Raw genomic sequence first — 17,259 nt, 5'->3', positions numbered from 1 at the left:
AGTGATAGAAATTAGCTTTACATCTAACTTCCTCTTGGTTGACATGTTTGAAACTTAGATTCCTGAATGTAGAGTATGCTGAGTAGAAATTCATATACAAACTGTGGGGTTGTACTCTGTCATAAACTAAAAATAAACTGTAATCTGAGTATAGCACATTGCATGCTAAAATCATGGAATTCCACAGTCTGCAAACAGTATATTCAAATCATCTTCAGGATTTTCTTCCATGTGTCTGTTTCACAATTAATTTAATAGTCAGAGGACTGCCAGACATTTTAATGTTAAAGGCAGTGACTGAGCACCTGCCATGTTTCAAGAATACTTAAGCACTCTTTTTGTTGTAACTGTTGCATGTCACTGCTGTTTACCTTATAACATTGCCTTAAACTTGTACTAGGTGAAAAGCAGGCAGCTACGCACGTAAGCCTGGATCAGGAATATGACTCGGAATCCTCCCAACAGTGGAAGGAACTGGAGGAGCAGGTTGTCTCTGTGATTAACAAAGGAATAATGCCTTCAAACTTTCAACCAACACAGTTCTGTTTAAATAGCTATTCAGATAACTCCAGATTTCCACTTGCTGTAATAGAAGGTAAAGTTAAGACTTGCCTATTTCAGAAATAAAGTGGGTTAAATCAATTTGTACAGTATTTCCTGCACTATTGTAGAATTAAACTTGCACTTCGTGCAATTGGCTTCTTGAGCTAAAAGTGAAGCTTCAGATTTTGGTGGAGGTAGCCGGTTGTGACTTTTTTTTTTGCACTTTTTTAATAGAACCAGTAACTGTAGAAGTATCCTTCCGAAACCCTCTGAAAGTTCCACTTCTTTTGACTGACCTTTCATTGCTGTGGAAGTTTCAACCTAAAGACTTCAGTGCAAAGCATGATGGAGAAACAAAAGAGCTGGTGAGGAAAGCTTCACCTTTTACAGCCTAAATCAGACGGCTACAGTTGTGGAGTATATCTCAACATCTCAAAATATTAGAGCAAGAAAATTGCTGGTTTAAGTGTAAATTGAAAGAAAGGAAAAAAAACCTACTGAATATCTTCATGAATCATTTAAACTTTCCTAGATCCATAGGGCACAAAATATCTGTTAAGAAATTTACTGTAATAAGTAATGTAAAGATGCTTGAGGCTAAGCCAAATGCTTTTTTAATGCATTTTTTATGTATATATTTATACATTTTATTGTATGTATAATACATGCCATTTTGCATCACGTTAGCCTAGACTGACTGAAATGACTTATACTGTTTTATCATATACCTATTTTTTTACCCTAGCTACATTGTACTTTATGAAGTGTGTGCTCTGAAAAACAAGAGTACTGGTGTGCTGTGGGAACATCTTGGTATCTTGATTAGGAGAAAAATGAAAATGTATTTTATTAAAAATTAATGTTTTAATACCTTAGATGACCTAATTATTATGTTTGTTACTTCAGCTGGTAGGGCCAATGCTTCCCTCTTAGTGACTGTTCTCACTTTCTTTTTTTTTTTTTTAAGTTTTAATATATTCTAATTCTGAATATTACAGTAAATTCCTTTAACTTGGTTTCCCAGTCAAAGATTCTTTTTTTTTGGGGGGGAACATCTTGATTTCTAAAGATGCTTTAAATACTTGCCAGAGTTATAACGTTTCATATAAATGTCGGGGCTGCCATACATATTCCCTTCTGTTCAGCCCAAAATGCTACCTTAATGATATGATGAATATTTCTGTGAGTATTAGTGAAATAAATTGGAGTCATTCCCAATCAATAATGATGCATCTTAAACTTCTCTCTGAAGTAGGTGTTGACTGAGCTCTCTAACTGCTTCTCTAATTCAGAAAGCCTGAGAGTATGGACATACAACTTCTGGTCCTAACTGTCTGCAGTTTGGAATTCATATGATTTTTCCTTAAACATTTTACCAAAGCTGCAAGAACTAATATTTATAGCTGTTTTTGTTTCTAAAAATATCTGAAAAGCTGTGTGTTTTTTCTTTTTTTCTCTTCAGGGAACATGTGATGATGATATGATAGGGACTGAAGCAATAGCAGAATTTTTAATTAATAGTGAGGAGACAAAAGTGGTAAGTAGTATATTTTTTCAGTGTTAACCTTTGGGGCTTCAATCTTATTTCAGACTTGACAAAAGTTAAACTTCCAGTGCTTCATGCATCAGTAATACGTTCTGCCTCTGTTAAAGTTCAACTTTGTTACAATTTAGGACTTCTTTCATAATGTAATGAATACTTTTCAGCTGGACTGGTCTAGTAAATTCTGTGTATATAAAAATTTCAAACCCAGTGACTTGTAGTTACTGTATGCAGTTGTATCAAATGTGACTATAAAATAAATACAGCTGTGGGTGTCTTTAATAATTGGACATTTAAATGTAATAATACTTTTTCTTTAGTAGCAGCAACAACAAAAATTTAACATATCTCCACAGGCAAGACTAAAGCTCTTTCCCCATCAAACAGGGGAGCTACATATTCTGGGAGTCGTTTATAATCTTGGCACTATTCAAGGTGCTGTGACATTAGATGGAATAGATCCTTCTATTGGGTTACAGACAGGTGAGTGTATTATTTCCTCAAATTGTGTGCCTATGGAAGGAGGAGACAGTGATTCTGCAGGGTTAGAACTAAGTTCTGTTTAATTTCTGATGATTGTGATGTGAGGGTTTCCTTCAGGTTGAGGAGATGGAAACAAAGGAAGTCTGTGAAAGAATTGGCATCTATAGAAATCCCATGAGAAGGGGAAGCTAGAGTGGAAGGGGAAGTAGCTAGTTAACTTTGGAACTTAGTTCCTTTTAAATTTAGAAGTTGTGAAACCTTTAAAAATCAAGTTAAGTATTCCATCTATGCCATGTTGCACCTGTAACACCTTCTGACTCCTTTGCCATTTCTTCTTCTGACTTAGTTCAACTTTTTGCTTGCCCTGTCCCCAACCTTTCTCCTAGAATTGCTCTGAAGTTCTTTGGTATAGGTTCCTAAATTTAAATTTGGCTGATGGGACTTTTATTTTTAAGCATCTTCACTTTATTTTGGCTGTCTTTCCTTTATATTAAAATATAAATGGCTTATTACGTGCATGTCACTTTCTTTTGTTGAGTTGTTCACTTGAAACTGTCTCTTATAGGGAAAACTTAGTTGTTGGAGGAAATGGAATTAAAACAGATATTTGAAAGTGTTTAAAAGAAATAATGAAGCTTGGTTAGCTATATACAGATGCTTTTTATTCTAAAGACTTATCCATAGTATAAACTTTCAGTTTGAGCAGTGGTGGCATGTTTTGAAGGAGAAAGTGTTGTCCTTCCCTGTCCTTGGCCCTTAAATCAAAAAATAGAACAGGATCATCTTGACTCTCAGCAGCCCCCTGCCACCCCAAATTTGGCATCCCTGTTCTCTTTACTGCCAGGACTCTGCGCAGTTGTAGTCCCACTATTAAAGGGCAAAGCAAGTCCAAAACAGACATCTGACTGTCTGAACTTGCAATAGCAAAACACTTTGCATGACAGTGAACTGAATAGTTCGTTGTCTGTGACTATGCTTAATCAGTGAACATTGTGTATCCCCAATAACAGAAAATTCAAAATGATTTTTACAGTCGGGGAGGGGAGTTGAGATTAATACTCAGCAAAACTTAGAAGTTATTAAAGAATACTTTCTAAAACGTGTTTCAGGGAAGTTTGTCTCCAATGGATTGTCTGTACGAGGACGACAAGATTTAGAAATCCAAGGGCCTCGACTTAATAACACAAAAGAGGAAAAAACATCTATTAAATATGGACCTGATCGACGTTTAGATCCTATTATTACAGAAGAAATGCCTTTGTTGGAGGTACATAGCTATTTTCTACTGGTAATTTTGAGCAAATGTTTGAATCTAGAGATATAAATGTAGTTCTAACCAAAAAGCCTAACCTTTGTTAATGTCTAAATCTTAAGTTAATTTCTGACCTGTCAGTGCCAGACTTGTATTTTCTTCAAGTGAAACTTGAAGCCTCCAAACGAATATCCTGCTGTAATTGTTTTATTCCCTTTAAAATTTCAGTTAGCAATAGCTTTTGTAACCAGATTACAAGGGGGGAGCAGAATGGGCAAATCATTTTTTTTTTCCTTTTATTTGCTTGCCATTCTTCATCTTGAGCACAGTCCTTAGTTTTTTTTAGTTAAAACACTGGTTTTCTCACTAGGATTATCATAATGGACGGATTGTTTAAATCTGGTTAATGATAACACTCTAAAGTTGGTTGTTTTTGTTGTTTTCATGCTCACTCATAACTTGTCAATGTTCAGGTTTTTTCTCCTCTCCTTCCCCTTCTCTCCAATACAGGTGTTCTTTATAAATTTTCCTACAGGGCTTCTCTGTGGAGAAATCAGAAAAGCATATGTAGAATTTGTGAATGTAAGCAAGTGTCCTCTTACTGCCCTGAAGGTTGTTTCCAAGCATCCAGAATTTTTTACTTTTGGGGGAAATACTGCTGTTCTAACGCCACTAAGTCCTTCAACTTCTGAAAACTGTAGTGCTTACAAGACTGTTGTGACAGATCCTACCTCTGTGCGTACAGCACTGTTATCTTCAGCTTCTTCTGTAGACTTTGGGGTTGGCACAGGAGGTCAACCAGAGGTAATACATGTCCCACTTCCCGACTCTATTCTTCTTCCTGGGGCTTCAGTGCAGCTGCCAATGTGGTTACGAGGACCAGATGAAGAAGGTGTCCATGAAATTAACTTTTTGTTTTACTATGAAAGTATTAAAAAACACTCAAAAATGTGGTAAGTTTTTTTTAAGCTATTTTTTGTCATACTTAATGAGCTGTTAAATATAATTACATGCACTGTAAACACAAACATAAGTATTACTGAATTTCTCTGAATTGCTGTGGTAATGGCAAACAGTGGCCTGTTATCTGTTATTCTAAGCTTGTGCAGTCTAAAAGCAGTAATCTGTTTTCTACTATATGATCTACCTTCTATATGAAATTATATAGCCTATATTGCTTCCATCAGAGTACCAAATCACTTTTTTTGGTAACTCAGAAGTTGATGGAATCTTGTTAATACAGCCTGCGTTCCTAGTCAGAGTTTCTCTGGAAGCACATCTCTTTGAGCAATAGGGGAAAAAATCACGACTTAATTTGTTGCTTCTATATATTATAAAACAAAATCTTACCTACTTACCTACTACAACTTAAGATTTCTGTCCTTAGTTAAAATGTGGCTAGTGATTATATTATGAAAATTATTCTTTTTGGAAGGGTTAAATACCACGTTTGTCACTTGCATGCTATTGGGGCGTGGAAGGACAACCAAAAAACCCTAGAAGGCCTTGTTAAAACTCAAGGCATTAGTTTGGTTAACTAGCTGAAGGAAAGCTTTCTCTGCTTGCTCTTTTTTCTATAACTCCTTTTTGGACCATTCTTGAGACGGACAGTTGAGTTTGACTCCACAAGCTATCAAGTAGTGTTTTTCGTGAACTTTACTTCGAAGGGAGTGAGATGACTTTTGTTATGCTACTTATTCTCAAGTCCCTCCCATGTCCCAGGCTAATAAAGCTCAGAAGTCTTGCATATTTGCCCATAATTATGTAACTTTGGCAGAGGGAAGTCGCACTCCATTTTATCATGGAGGTGTATGTGCTAGAATCATTCATCTGGAGAACACTTTGGTGATATCTGCATTAACAAGTAGTGCAGAGTAGGAGTGAATCTGTAGAGTGGGTACCACTAATGTCTCCTCCAGAGACTTTTGCAAAAGGCTTGCTGGCCTGAAGGTTGAGCTGGTCTAGATGCCAATAGGAAAAGGACAGAATGATGATGGTTCTAAAAGCCAACTTTGAAGATCCTCAGTTTAGGGGAATTCTTTCAATGCAACAGTATTCTGTCTTGATGCTTTTCTAATAAGTATTTATGCAGCAGATATGACTAGTGGGCCTTTTAGAGTTTATTTGCTTAAAAGCTGTATTTCCCATAATACGTGCTGGCATCAAATACTTAATTATGTTCCTATGCCAATAAATGCCTGTTTGCTTTCACTAGGCCAGCAGTCATATATCTGAAATATTGATGATGCATTTTTCTTCATGGTAACATCTGAACTTTCTCTCAGTATTTTGAACTGCCTCAGACACTGCATGTTTGAGCAGCATGTGTTTTCAAATACCTACTCATGCAGCATGGTTGTTAACATACTGTCTTTTTGGTAGGAAGCTAAAAAGAAAAGTATCTTTTTGGTGGTGGAAAGGAATAAGCTGCCTAATGTCCTTAATACCAGTGACAATGTAAAAGTTAAACTTCTTGATGAGAGGTTCCAGATGGCAGTCCTGGTTCTGAAGAATATCTTTTTTTTTTTCTTCCTTCTTTCTCCCCTGCCCCCCTCCGCCCCTTCTCCTCCTCCTTAGTCATAGAGTATTAAGGCACACTGCAGTTATTTGTACTAGCCGGTCTCTGCATATTCGAGCTACTATCTGCAGAAGTAACGCACTTGAAGATGAAGGCGGCAAAGGGGATAATATGTTGGTGTTTGTGGATGTAGAAAATATCAATACTGTAAGTTCATATTAAAAATAACTATATTGTTCTTAAGTTCAGCAGACATATAAATGTCATCAGTAGAGCCAATATTGAAGTAAAAGCTTTCTTAAAACCACTTTGACTGGAAACATTAAGTAAACCTCGCATATTTAATCATTCCAGTTAATGTTAATGCTTTCTTTCCAGCAGTAAGTTATTGGTCAAAATTCACTGCAGAAACTTGCTGTAACACTCTCTCCACATATTGCAGTACTGTGACTCTGAGTCTCTTTTCCCTCGCCTCCTGTAGGATGACTTATTCCAAATTCATATGCATTCTTGATGCTAACAACTTTTGTGATGGTTCTGAACGCCTTCCCCCCCCGTCTCTTTCAGTCAAAACACTAGTATGGTAGAATTAATGATGACCTTGAAGTCAAAATTTTTACTCAAACTTGAAGGAAGCATCCTTGTGTAAATTTACTAGCCAAACTCTTGAACAGGTTCCTGCATGTATAATCAAAATACAGATATGTTTGTTGTGGTATGTTGGCTTAGCACAGCAGATGAAAATATTTGTTTTTCACGCCACACTATTTTAAATTGACTGTTCTTTTGGTAAAGCTGCTGCAGTTTTTTTAAATTGACTGTTCTTTTGGTAAAGCTGCTGCAGTTTTTTTAAACCACAAAGCAAAGTAGTTTAATCCTCTACTTAATAGAATTCCTAAGCATTTAACCTACTAGGTGAATCGTTGAACTGATTTGTCATTTTGTGTTAAAGGTATGTAAATCCTGATGTTTTTCAGCTGTTAAAGCAAATATTGCCCAAGCATCCTTTGAGGAGGGAGGATTGTATTATAAAGTCCTTATCAAGTTAACTGATAACATTCTGTGAAATTAAATCTTCGCTACTGCTTCACTGTTTGCAAAAAATAAAAGCAACCCAAAAGCTGCTTTTCATCATGTATGTATGTAATTGCTTTTTGAAAAAATAAAAAAATGAAAACCAGCTACTGAATGATCTAGCAAGGTTGCTGAAGTCATCTTGGAGGACTAAGTGGCCTTGTGGACAGTGTTCTGCACTGGAGTCAAAAGCCTAGGTTTGATTATGGGAGTCTTTAATTTAAAAAAAAAAAAAAAAAAAAGCTTGCTGATTTTTCTTTCCCTGGGATTTTTGTTTCCTCTTCTCATTGTATCCTCCTTTACTGTAACTGAAAGTTGCTGGGGGCTGGGATTGTTTGTTTTTACAATGGGTTTTTAATCTCTTGTCTCTCCTTAAATACTATATTACAGATATAGATATTGTGAAAGAAGACTTAGTTTCCAACACTGCCACCTTGCAATAACCATTTACTAAGCAATGCAGAACATTACAATTGTGATTCATCTTGTTTGACATCATCTTTGTTTCTTCCTTAGAGTGAGACTGGTGTTAAAGAATTTCATATAGTACAAGTTTCAAGTAACAGCAAGCACTGGAAGCTTCAAAAATCTGTTAACATCTCTGAAGACAAAGGTTTGTGGGGTTTTTTTTCTTTTAAATCATCAAAGGTATAGGGAATCCAGCTTCTGCCTGACAGAATACTTAAAAGAATCTTATGAGGAGCTAAGTTTGTCTTTAAGAATGATTCAATTGCAAAAATTTTGTCCCTTTCAAACATACTATAGTTCTTTTGTTACTGTTTCAGGAGAAAAGTATATTGAAAAATGTTTTCAGAGTTCGTTAGTTTTAATAGTGGTACTGATCTATGTGTAAATTATTTAGTTGATGTAGAGAAATCCATGTCGGAGTTGGCAGATAATTTGCTTCACAAGAAAAATGTGGCAGCATTCCTTTACCTTCAGTTATTTATATCAATGTTAATTTAACTAATCCAGCAGAATATCTGATAAATGCTGTGTCCTGCTTTAACTAATACAACCTGCTAATTTTCAAAAAGGCTAATTTGCTCAGATAAATTTAGGAGAAGAAGAAGTGCTGTTAAGGTATTTAACAAATGGACTAAAACAATGTTATCCATATGTTCAAGTAAGTAAAAGGTCAGTGACGTGAGCCTAAATATACTGACTTCCTCTTGCATTAATATTGAAGGCTGAATTTTCTGTCTTCTGTTCCTTCATTCCTTCTTCTTACCTTCTTTATGTATTACAGCTCACTGTTCTAGAACTAGATGAATGGGATCAGCAGAAATATCATCTTTACTCTTGCAGTTGCTCTGCTTAGTTATATATGCTTAAGTTTCATGAGTGTGTTTGACTTGCAAAGTGCAAAGGCTGACTTGGATACTGATTTGGCTGATGTGTTGAAGAAAAAAGTCTGCAACCTTTTTCTTTCAGATGCTAAACTCGCTAGCAGAGAGAGAGCAAAGTTATGCTTTAAAGCAGTAAGATGCAAAAACTCAGAAGGTAGGTTCTGAATGTGGTAACTTTTGAAGAAAATAAGATTTAGATACTGCATGCTGAAGTTGTGACTTTTCAATGATGCTGAAAAGAAGCTTTTTCTTTTTATCCCTTAGAAAATTACACGTTTGCAGACATTGTCTTTGGAAACGAACAGGTAAGTGAACTGGTGCAACCGCATATTTTATCTTGTTATCAATACCTGTCATGTGCAAGTGTCCCAGCGAAAGCCTTATTATAATTTAAAGACTAAAACAATGCTTTAATGGTTGGGGAAGTTGGATTTTTCACTTTAACTCTCTTTGAAATCAGCTCTTTTTATATAAATACAGTACAAGCTAGCACAGTCTAGTGGATAATCTGGAAGCTTCAGTTGCCTCTACTGCTGAACTATTTTCATGGGAGTGTATTGAGATATTAGTTTTTTTCCTTCCTTTCAGAATCTTCAGAGCAGTTCTCAGTATTTCCCAGTCCCCTAGTTTCCTAATAGAGATCTGAGGAGGTCAGATTCTTCGTCAACTGCTTTTCTTAATTATTTCTTACTGACACATTCTAAAAATAATCTGTAAACCTCCAATGAATATAGCTATCAGAATTTGAAAGCCACTAATTTAGGTTGCAATTGTTTCAGGAAGTCCACTTCTGTAACTTCTTAAATGGTTGAGATTCCAGAGAACCATGCCCTTTTAATCTATTTAAGCCCACAAGTATTGTCTGAAGAAGAATCCTTTTAGCAAGTGATCTTGGTACAGAGAATGTTTCTCCAAAACTTGAGGAAAAAAGGCCATTCAAATCAGGACAGAGATCTACACTAGTGTAGTGTCTTTAGGTGTAGCTAGGTGTCAGTACTTAATTGTTTTATGCTAAGTGTACATTTACCATCCATGTAGCTGGCTTTTAAAAGCCACTGCCATTCTACTTTATAGGTATATAAATTGAGTTTAGAACTAAAAATCTGAGGCAGATATCTGTGCATTTTAAATTTGGATGAGCTGCAGGGACTTCAGCTTTCTTTTTAGGAAAATACCCTCCAATGGAGGGAAGAGAAAATTCCCTTCTAGACAGTTACTCCAAAGGCAGGCTCTTTCACCTGATGGGAGGGTTCTCCTGGTAGAACAATTCCCAGAATATGCTGTTGCAGAGCTGTTATACTTACTGTTTTCCAAAGGGAGGCATTAGGAAACACTTCTCTCAGCAAGTATTTGGTGTTGGAAAATGTAAGCACAAGTGATGAAAGCTTGACAAACAGCACAGCGTTTCTGGTTGTGCCGCTTATGTGGAATATGCTATACTCTGATCTCTCCTGTTAGTAGGTAGCAAAATGTACATTCCAAACTTTGTTAAATACTCCTAGTTAACTAACCTGAGGGGATTATTAGTAAGTAAAATCCTAATAAAGTAAAAATGTAATAATGATTTGCATGTGAGTTATTAGAGAGAGCTGGAGTCTATCCTCCAAGCTATACTTGGTATATCAGGGCAGGCTCTCTGGTAACAGTCATAGCCCTTAATGAAAGGTTGTTAGTCATAATTTAAGGCCAGTATTTTATGATTCTGTTCTCCTACATTATCTTTCAGGACTCATTATATATAGAGCTAACCTATGTAACAAAAGTGTAAAAGCTAAAGCTTGCCGCATCTTGTAGGTCTGTAAAGGATTGCTTGAGAATGGAACTGAAATACTACAGTAATGAGCTCTCCTGTTAAAGAGTAGCTTGTATCAATTTGCATCCTGTTCTGAAAGCACTTTTTCTCTTGCAGATAATAAGTTCAGCCAGTCCTTGTGCAGACTTTTTTTTCCAAAGCTTATCCTCTGAATTAAAAAGAATGCATGTGCAATCTCATACTCACACATCTCAAAGGGCTGTGAAACAATCATTTGATGAGGCAGTCAGACTAATACAAAGGTGTAGTGAAGTGGATTTGAACATTGTTGTATTGTGGAAGGTATGTATGGTAGTGGCCTTTTTGCACTCTTTGTAGTAACTTGGTTATGAAATATGAATAGTAGAAATCATGATGTGACATGGCATCATGAACTTTCAAGCTTACTCATGCAGAACTTAAGCAGATATAATTTTGTCTGAAATCATGCAAACTAAATTTGCTATCAAAAAGCCAAGACGGTCTTCATAGCTGTTACTGTAATAAGTATGCTTAAATGACATTACATTATTCTAGATGTATGCATTCCTACAAATGAGTTCTTTTTGAGCTCTTCTGAACTCTTAGAATGTGAAGTTCATTAATGCTTGCTTTTATCATAGAATTGTAAGAGTGACTCAGTGTGCTTTGAAGAGTATGGTTCCATTTACCAGGATAAAAATATTAAATAGTAGAAGTGAGCAGTCTCAACTTCAGAAGTTGTCTTGCAAAGCTAAAATCATATGCATAAAATATGCAGGTCATGCAGCATTTAGGTTTTGAACAGTACAAACTCTTCCACTTAAGTTAGTGGGAAATTGGTAATTCTGTATTATGAAGTTTGTGATAGTTTTTGGTCTGCTAATATTTTTGCTTGTTATATTCTGTAGGCATATGTTGTGGAAGACAATAAGCAGCTTATTTTGGAGGGCCAGCATCATGTTGCTCTTAACACTGTTGGGAAGGAGGCTTTTTCCTTTCCTCAGAAGCAGGTAATTTATTACAAAATCTTTCTTTATAATTGCCTTTTTCCCAAAATGGACTTGACTTGTTCTTTCTTGTAAATATAAATAAGTGGAAAAACTCTGGTGCTTTTGTAGAATCTAACATAAGATTTGAGTTATTTTTAAACAATGCAATTTGTCTACTTTGCACTCTTGTGGTATTTGATTAGTCATCTGTACGGAAATAGCTAGACTTGGACTAAAGAGGAGAAAGGCAATATACAGGTAATGTATAACTACACAGCTGTTGGAATAAACTGTTCTCTAGTATTTCAGATTAGAACCAGATGAAGAAAAGCTCATTAATGGTATTAAGCCAAAGTTAGCATTGGTTATTGGTAATAGTAAAATAGTGGTATTTTGGTTTTTCTTTGAAGTGTTACAAAATCAGAATAATATAAATTTTACTATTATGTACAATTTATAAGTAAGTGCTTTTCTCGTAAGAAGTTAAAACCAGAAAAGCAGAATTGCTGGAGCAGTAAAGATGCTGAAAGCTTCTGTTGGAAGAGATCAACTAATAACATGCTGCTTCATTTCTAAATTTTACAGCTTGTTCAATTACACAAAGAAAATAGCATCTGTAACAAACTGGACTCCTGGTACATGTACAGTTTTCATAGTTGTTACGAAAGTTTGTATAAAAACCATGTGTGCTGGATGCAGTTTATGTGAAGAAGACTAACAGGCAAAATAAAACCCAAATCTTGCATCTGTTCAGTCTTTTGCTGAACAGTGCAATCCTGTTCCCTCTTGCTTCAGTGCCAGCCTCTTATTTGTGTTTTGCCAATATTGCAAACCTCATATAGCTTTTGATGAGCTCTCATACAAGTTTGCGATAAGTATTACTTAAACACTTACTTTGGCAAGCACACGATATAAAAACAAATGTGACTATTGGCTGTAAAATACTGTTTTATGCTTAACATGAGTGGATTTCTTTGAACTGAATTTGTACACTTCGCTTTGCTTCATAAGCCTTTAAATATTTCACTTCATTAAGAAGTCTTTCTGTTTAGTTTGTCCTATGAAAGGCCTTAGACTAAAAGGGGTATATTGTTTGAGGTAAACTGGCTGCTGTTCACTGGCAGTGAAAAATAAGAAAATCTAAGCTCTTGTCTCTGAAGAGTCTTTTTTTCACTTTTCTTAAGCACACAAACTTGCTCTGTACATATGTGGGCTCAAACTATGGTGGCCAATACTATACTGTATTACCCTAATAACTACCCACTCCAGTATTTTCTTTCTTGTCTTAAGATGTATACAGAACAGTAGTCCATATTGTGGACATCTAAAGTGAGGAGAGAAAATGTTGTGGATTTCTGTTCCTGATTTTATCAAGGCCTTGTTCTAGCACATGGGAAGTGAGAGGAGAGTTGGAGGAATCACACCTGCATCCTAAAGTGAACATATCACTGAACTTCAGACATGCTAGGGATTTGTGCTTCTTGTTGACTGTATTGGAATTCTAGATGTCTGCATTTGATTTAGTTGTCTAAAACTAAATGAAATTAATCCTGCCACCAGTGCCAAGATGTACCTTCAAATTGTTTTGAGAAATGTTTATTACCACTTTAGCATTCACCCTCTATAATCTCAATTTCACATTAATACAGTTGATGCAACGTATATCATATTCACTTTCCTCAGTGTAGCTAATGAATTTCCAGAATGTTGTGAAGCACCTTAGTTGGAAACAAAACTGCATCTTTTGAATAAACTATAGAAATATGATATTTTAAAAGTAGTACTAGTTGTTTTAATAAATGCTAAAGTCCTATGTCCTCAAAGTAGCCAAAACTCAAGTTTGGCTTAGACTTTAAGAGCCTGTAATCTCAGGACTGCTGAAGACTGAGAAATATAATATGCTTTTATTATTTTTAAATTTATTATATATTTTATATATATAATTTGTTATTTACATTATATATTATAAATATATAATATATATATTTTTAAACATTACATACTGCTTTTTTTATGGGAATTCTATACCATGAGGAGACAAACTCTTTTGAGATGGTAGTGAGGTGTAACAAATTAAGTGATCTGAGACTTTGCATCAGTTAAATATATGGAGTAAATGAAGTGAAGAATTAAAAGAATCCTCAGAAATGGGATTAAATGAGGCTATGTAGAAAAAATAAATGTAGTTCAACTATTAAGGTTTGTCTACTATTGTTGAATTATCTTGCCCTTTCATTAAGGTCACACAAGCAGTGAAACAGGAAAAAAAAAATCATACTTCTAACTTAACATTTTCAGTATTAGCTTCCAGATACAGACTTGTAAGGGAATAGTCAAATAGTTTGTCTTGTAAATCTTTATTTATTCTCTATATGTCATCAGCTGGGTTGGAAACTCTAGACAGTTTCTGAATGTTTTGGGCTGATAGTATAGTGTTTTGGGCTGTCTTCTGTGAACTAGACAGTAGAGGGAGATGGAGATGCATGCTTTTTACTAACACTTTATAGAGTTCTTAAGTGATGCAGGGCTGCTTAGACCTGAAAAATGGATCTATGTGTGGATTCTGAACAAGGTGTCACCTAGGATGCAAGAGTCTGGTTCACTACCTCCTTTTTTTTTTTTTTTTAATAATTAATCTTCTGTTTGCTCCTCTTATTGTTTTCAGTAACTTCTTTCCTCTTGAATTGAATTGCTTCCACTTTCTCTATGCTGTAGTCACCGGTGAAGACGTCTTTGTATTTCTGGCTGGCAATACAGTAATCCCCAACCAAGAAGAACAGTCTTAGAATAGACATGGAGAAAACATGAATAAGACAGATTCCCCCCCCCCGCCTTCTGAAAAATTACGAAAATCTTAGCTAAATTCTTCAAATAGCTGCCTTGAGCAAATTTAGATAGTTCAGTTTTTGATTAAAAACTGTGTACTGGTTGATCTCTGTTGCTTTTGCCAATTATTGTATATCTCTGAGATTACTTCTTTGCCTACCCTCAAGGATTTAGTCTGGATTTATCCAAACTTCTAGAACCCCTCAGAGAAATAAAGCTGCAGTAAAGCAGTCCTGTTGAATACAGTTCTACTGCTCTTCTTTGACACTGTCATGTTTTTCACATTATTTCGGCAGCTGCTTGTAGATTATCATTCATAGTGCTCACTCATTTCGGATGCAACCTAAAGATAGGACAGAGTGCAAGTGATAGCTTCTTAAGTCTCAAAGCCAGAACTATCAATAAGTGTAGTCTTAAGAGAGCTTGAAGAAGTGAGCTTTGTAATTCTGCAGTGTTAAGCTGGTATGCTAATACAGCTTAAGTCCTCTTAAGGTTTCCAAGCTAAGACTGCACTAACTGCAAGGCAAGGACAGGTACTTTCTTCTGCTCACCTCATTGTGGAAGATGTAATGGATGCAGCAGGGATGTGGAGTAGACAGCAGCATGTGATTACTCCTGCACCACAGCAGCATAACTTGCAAGAGCATTTGATAAAAATTGAAATAACAAAAGCACTGGTTGTCAAGAAAATGACAACAAAAAAACTATATAAATTTTATATGGAACTTTAAATGCATGTGCTTCATTTACTTTTTTACCATGTGTTCAGTATAGAATTATGAACTCTTAATTCTAACCAAGGCTTTTTTTGAGCATAGATTACTGGGCAGAGTAGGCTTTTCTTTTTTCAGGTGATTTGATGAAGTACTTGCATCCCTTTCTTTTAGGAGTTTGAACTTAAGTTCAAGCAACATTTAAAGAATGTTGGCACAGTTAAAACGTTTGTTCAAATATGTAAAGCTCTCTGAACAGTCAGGAAAGTATTTATTCTCCTATCTCTTCCCTCACTTCTACATGTAAAAAAAAAAAATTTGCTCTTTGGTACAAGTAGGGCAACAAAGCTAAATATAGCTTTCTTTGAACCAGAAATAGAAAGATTTCAAAGTGATAAATTATAGTCTCTAGCAAGGATATAACAAATAGGTGATGTAAGAAGTTAGTAAACTGAATAGGTCTGAACAGATGTTCTAGCTATAGCAGTCTGTCTCAGAGTAATAAAAGCTAGCTGGATTATTTGTAACTAAGGGCTGTTCTCTTTGACAGTGACACTGTTAGGGGTCTGTTTTGCTTCTTTTGAAGCTTGTTTCTTCTTAGGAATTGGGTTGTATTAACTGAAGGTCAGAATGTGACTGCATCCAAAATACAACTCTTCTGTCTCTTGAGTTTTTGACCTCTTTGCCTTAACTTAGGAAAAAGACAGAAGAAAGTTGAAGTACTTTAAACCTCCATTCCTAGTCTGGGCCCATCTTCCATATAATTTCTTACAGCTTTGTCTCCCATTTTGTGTATTTTGGTGATTTCAAGCGAAAAGTTTCCAAAGAAAAAGCAAATTCTAATATGATGGGACTGAAATAGTGTGCAGTTGGTGCATCTGCCATACCTTTGGTTGTCAAACACTTAGTGCTGTGGTTGAAGATGAAAAGCTGTCTATTAGAGCTGTCATTCCTGAATGTCAGCGCTTTTGAGTAGTGTGTCTTTATATCTGAAACTTGTTTCATGCATGTGAGTTTAAAGTTAGCATTGATTTAAGTCTAGAATGAGATACAAGTGTCTATGAGTGTTTTTTTTTTAGTTTAGGCATACGTTCTTGAAGATACTGTCCCCATGTGCAGCCCTTTATTTTCATTGTGAAGTGGCCTTGGAATGCACGAGCTGGATTCCTTCCAGACAGAGTTAATCCAGATGTGCTCCAGAACTGCATCTCATATGCTCTGGGCTGCTGATTCAGTCCTGTGGATCAGACTAGTGCTAGTCCAAAGTAAAATCCATGAAACGTAGTGTGGATGCTGGTGGCTTGGTACCAGCTGTTTAACTTCACAAATCTAATCATTTTGGGTTACACTGCTTCTTAATATAGTATAGTTGTAGCTTAGTGAGGCTACAACAGTTTGGTTGGAAGTAGGAATTCTTGAACGGCATGAGAGGTGTAAGGTTCAGGTAATTTTTTCTAACAATGAGTTATTAGAAGTGACATCTTGTGCTAGTTCAGTGTTTTGTCTGGAGTTTGAGGGGAAATACTTGAATTCAACATAGATTGTTGGAATGGATTTAAGGCATTCTTTAAACCAACTTACTGAAAGGAAAGCAAGATTCTTAAGGGGAACGTAAGAGCTGAAGTATATGTTTTCACTCTGTTGTATGAATTAATGTACCCATTACCGTACCAGCTAGAGGATTGGCTTTCCTTATTGTCATATGAATAAAATATTTCGAATAGCTGACAAACTGGCACCTACTTCTTTATCAAGTGTTGGACTCTAGGGCTATAATATTTCTGTGTCTTAAAATGCATGCTTAAATGTTAATTGCTATCTTAGTAGAATATTGTTCTGGAGCAGCTGTTTCAATGGGTTAGGAGCTAGAGTGAATATATGCAAGTCATATGGTCAAGAAAACCATCTTAAAGCCAGGCTTTAAAAAACGGAAATTCCCTATTCTAAAACGGGAAAGGGAGGAAGGAAAAACTTCAGATCTTTGTCTTGTTTTTATTTTGTTGCTTTCAAGTGCTCTGTCTTCCTTTCTGTACCCTTAGGATTGTTCTGGAGCTTCCTGTTTGGTTCTTCTCCATGCTATGCATATTGGTCCTTCACACTTAATTGACCGTGTTACTAATCTTTTGACTATCTGAAATTGTTGATTAATGGGGAAAATACTGCTGAATTTCCACACAGCTTTGAACTTGAATTGC

General features: G+C 35.7%; 1 protein-coding gene across 7 annotated transcripts in view; it reads left to right on the top strand.

The window, feature by feature from the left end:
• Window positions 1-17,259, top strand: part of TRAPPC8 (trafficking protein particle complex subunit 8) — a 53,898-nt gene that overhangs the window by 28,624 nt on the left and 8,015 nt on the right. For 6 of the 7 annotated variants that reach the window (XM_067290420.1, XM_067290418.1, XM_067290421.1 and 3 more), the window contains 12 exons: window positions 401-595; window positions 778-908; window positions 2,006-2,080; window positions 2,443-2,569; window positions 3,679-3,836; window positions 4,332-4,774; window positions 6,399-6,546; window positions 7,930-8,026; window positions 8,848-8,916; window positions 9,027-9,067; window positions 10,672-10,857; window positions 11,445-11,546. In XM_067290420.1, coding sequence (XP_067146521.1) covers window positions 401-595; window positions 778-908; window positions 2,006-2,080; window positions 2,443-2,569; window positions 3,679-3,836; window positions 4,332-4,774; window positions 6,399-6,546; window positions 7,930-8,026; window positions 8,848-8,916; window positions 9,027-9,067; window positions 10,672-10,857; window positions 11,445-11,546 — 1,772 coding nt within the window. The remainder of the gene's footprint in view (window positions 1-400; window positions 596-777; window positions 909-2,005; window positions 2,081-2,442; window positions 2,570-3,678; window positions 3,837-4,331; window positions 4,775-6,398; window positions 6,547-7,929; window positions 8,027-8,847; window positions 8,917-9,026; window positions 9,068-10,671; window positions 10,858-11,444; window positions 11,547-17,259) is intronic. The other variant, XM_067290423.1, reaches the window with a different exon arrangement.

Source organism: Apteryx mantelli, chromosome 2, assembly GCF_036417845.1.
Source record: "Apteryx mantelli isolate bAptMan1 chromosome 2, bAptMan1.hap1, whole genome shotgun sequence".
Taxonomy (NCBI): domain Eukaryota; kingdom Metazoa; phylum Chordata; class Aves; order Apterygiformes; family Apterygidae; genus Apteryx; species Apteryx mantelli.
The sequence above is the reverse complement of the archived record's forward strand: the minus strand, read 5'-3'. Positions and strand labels throughout refer to the sequence as shown.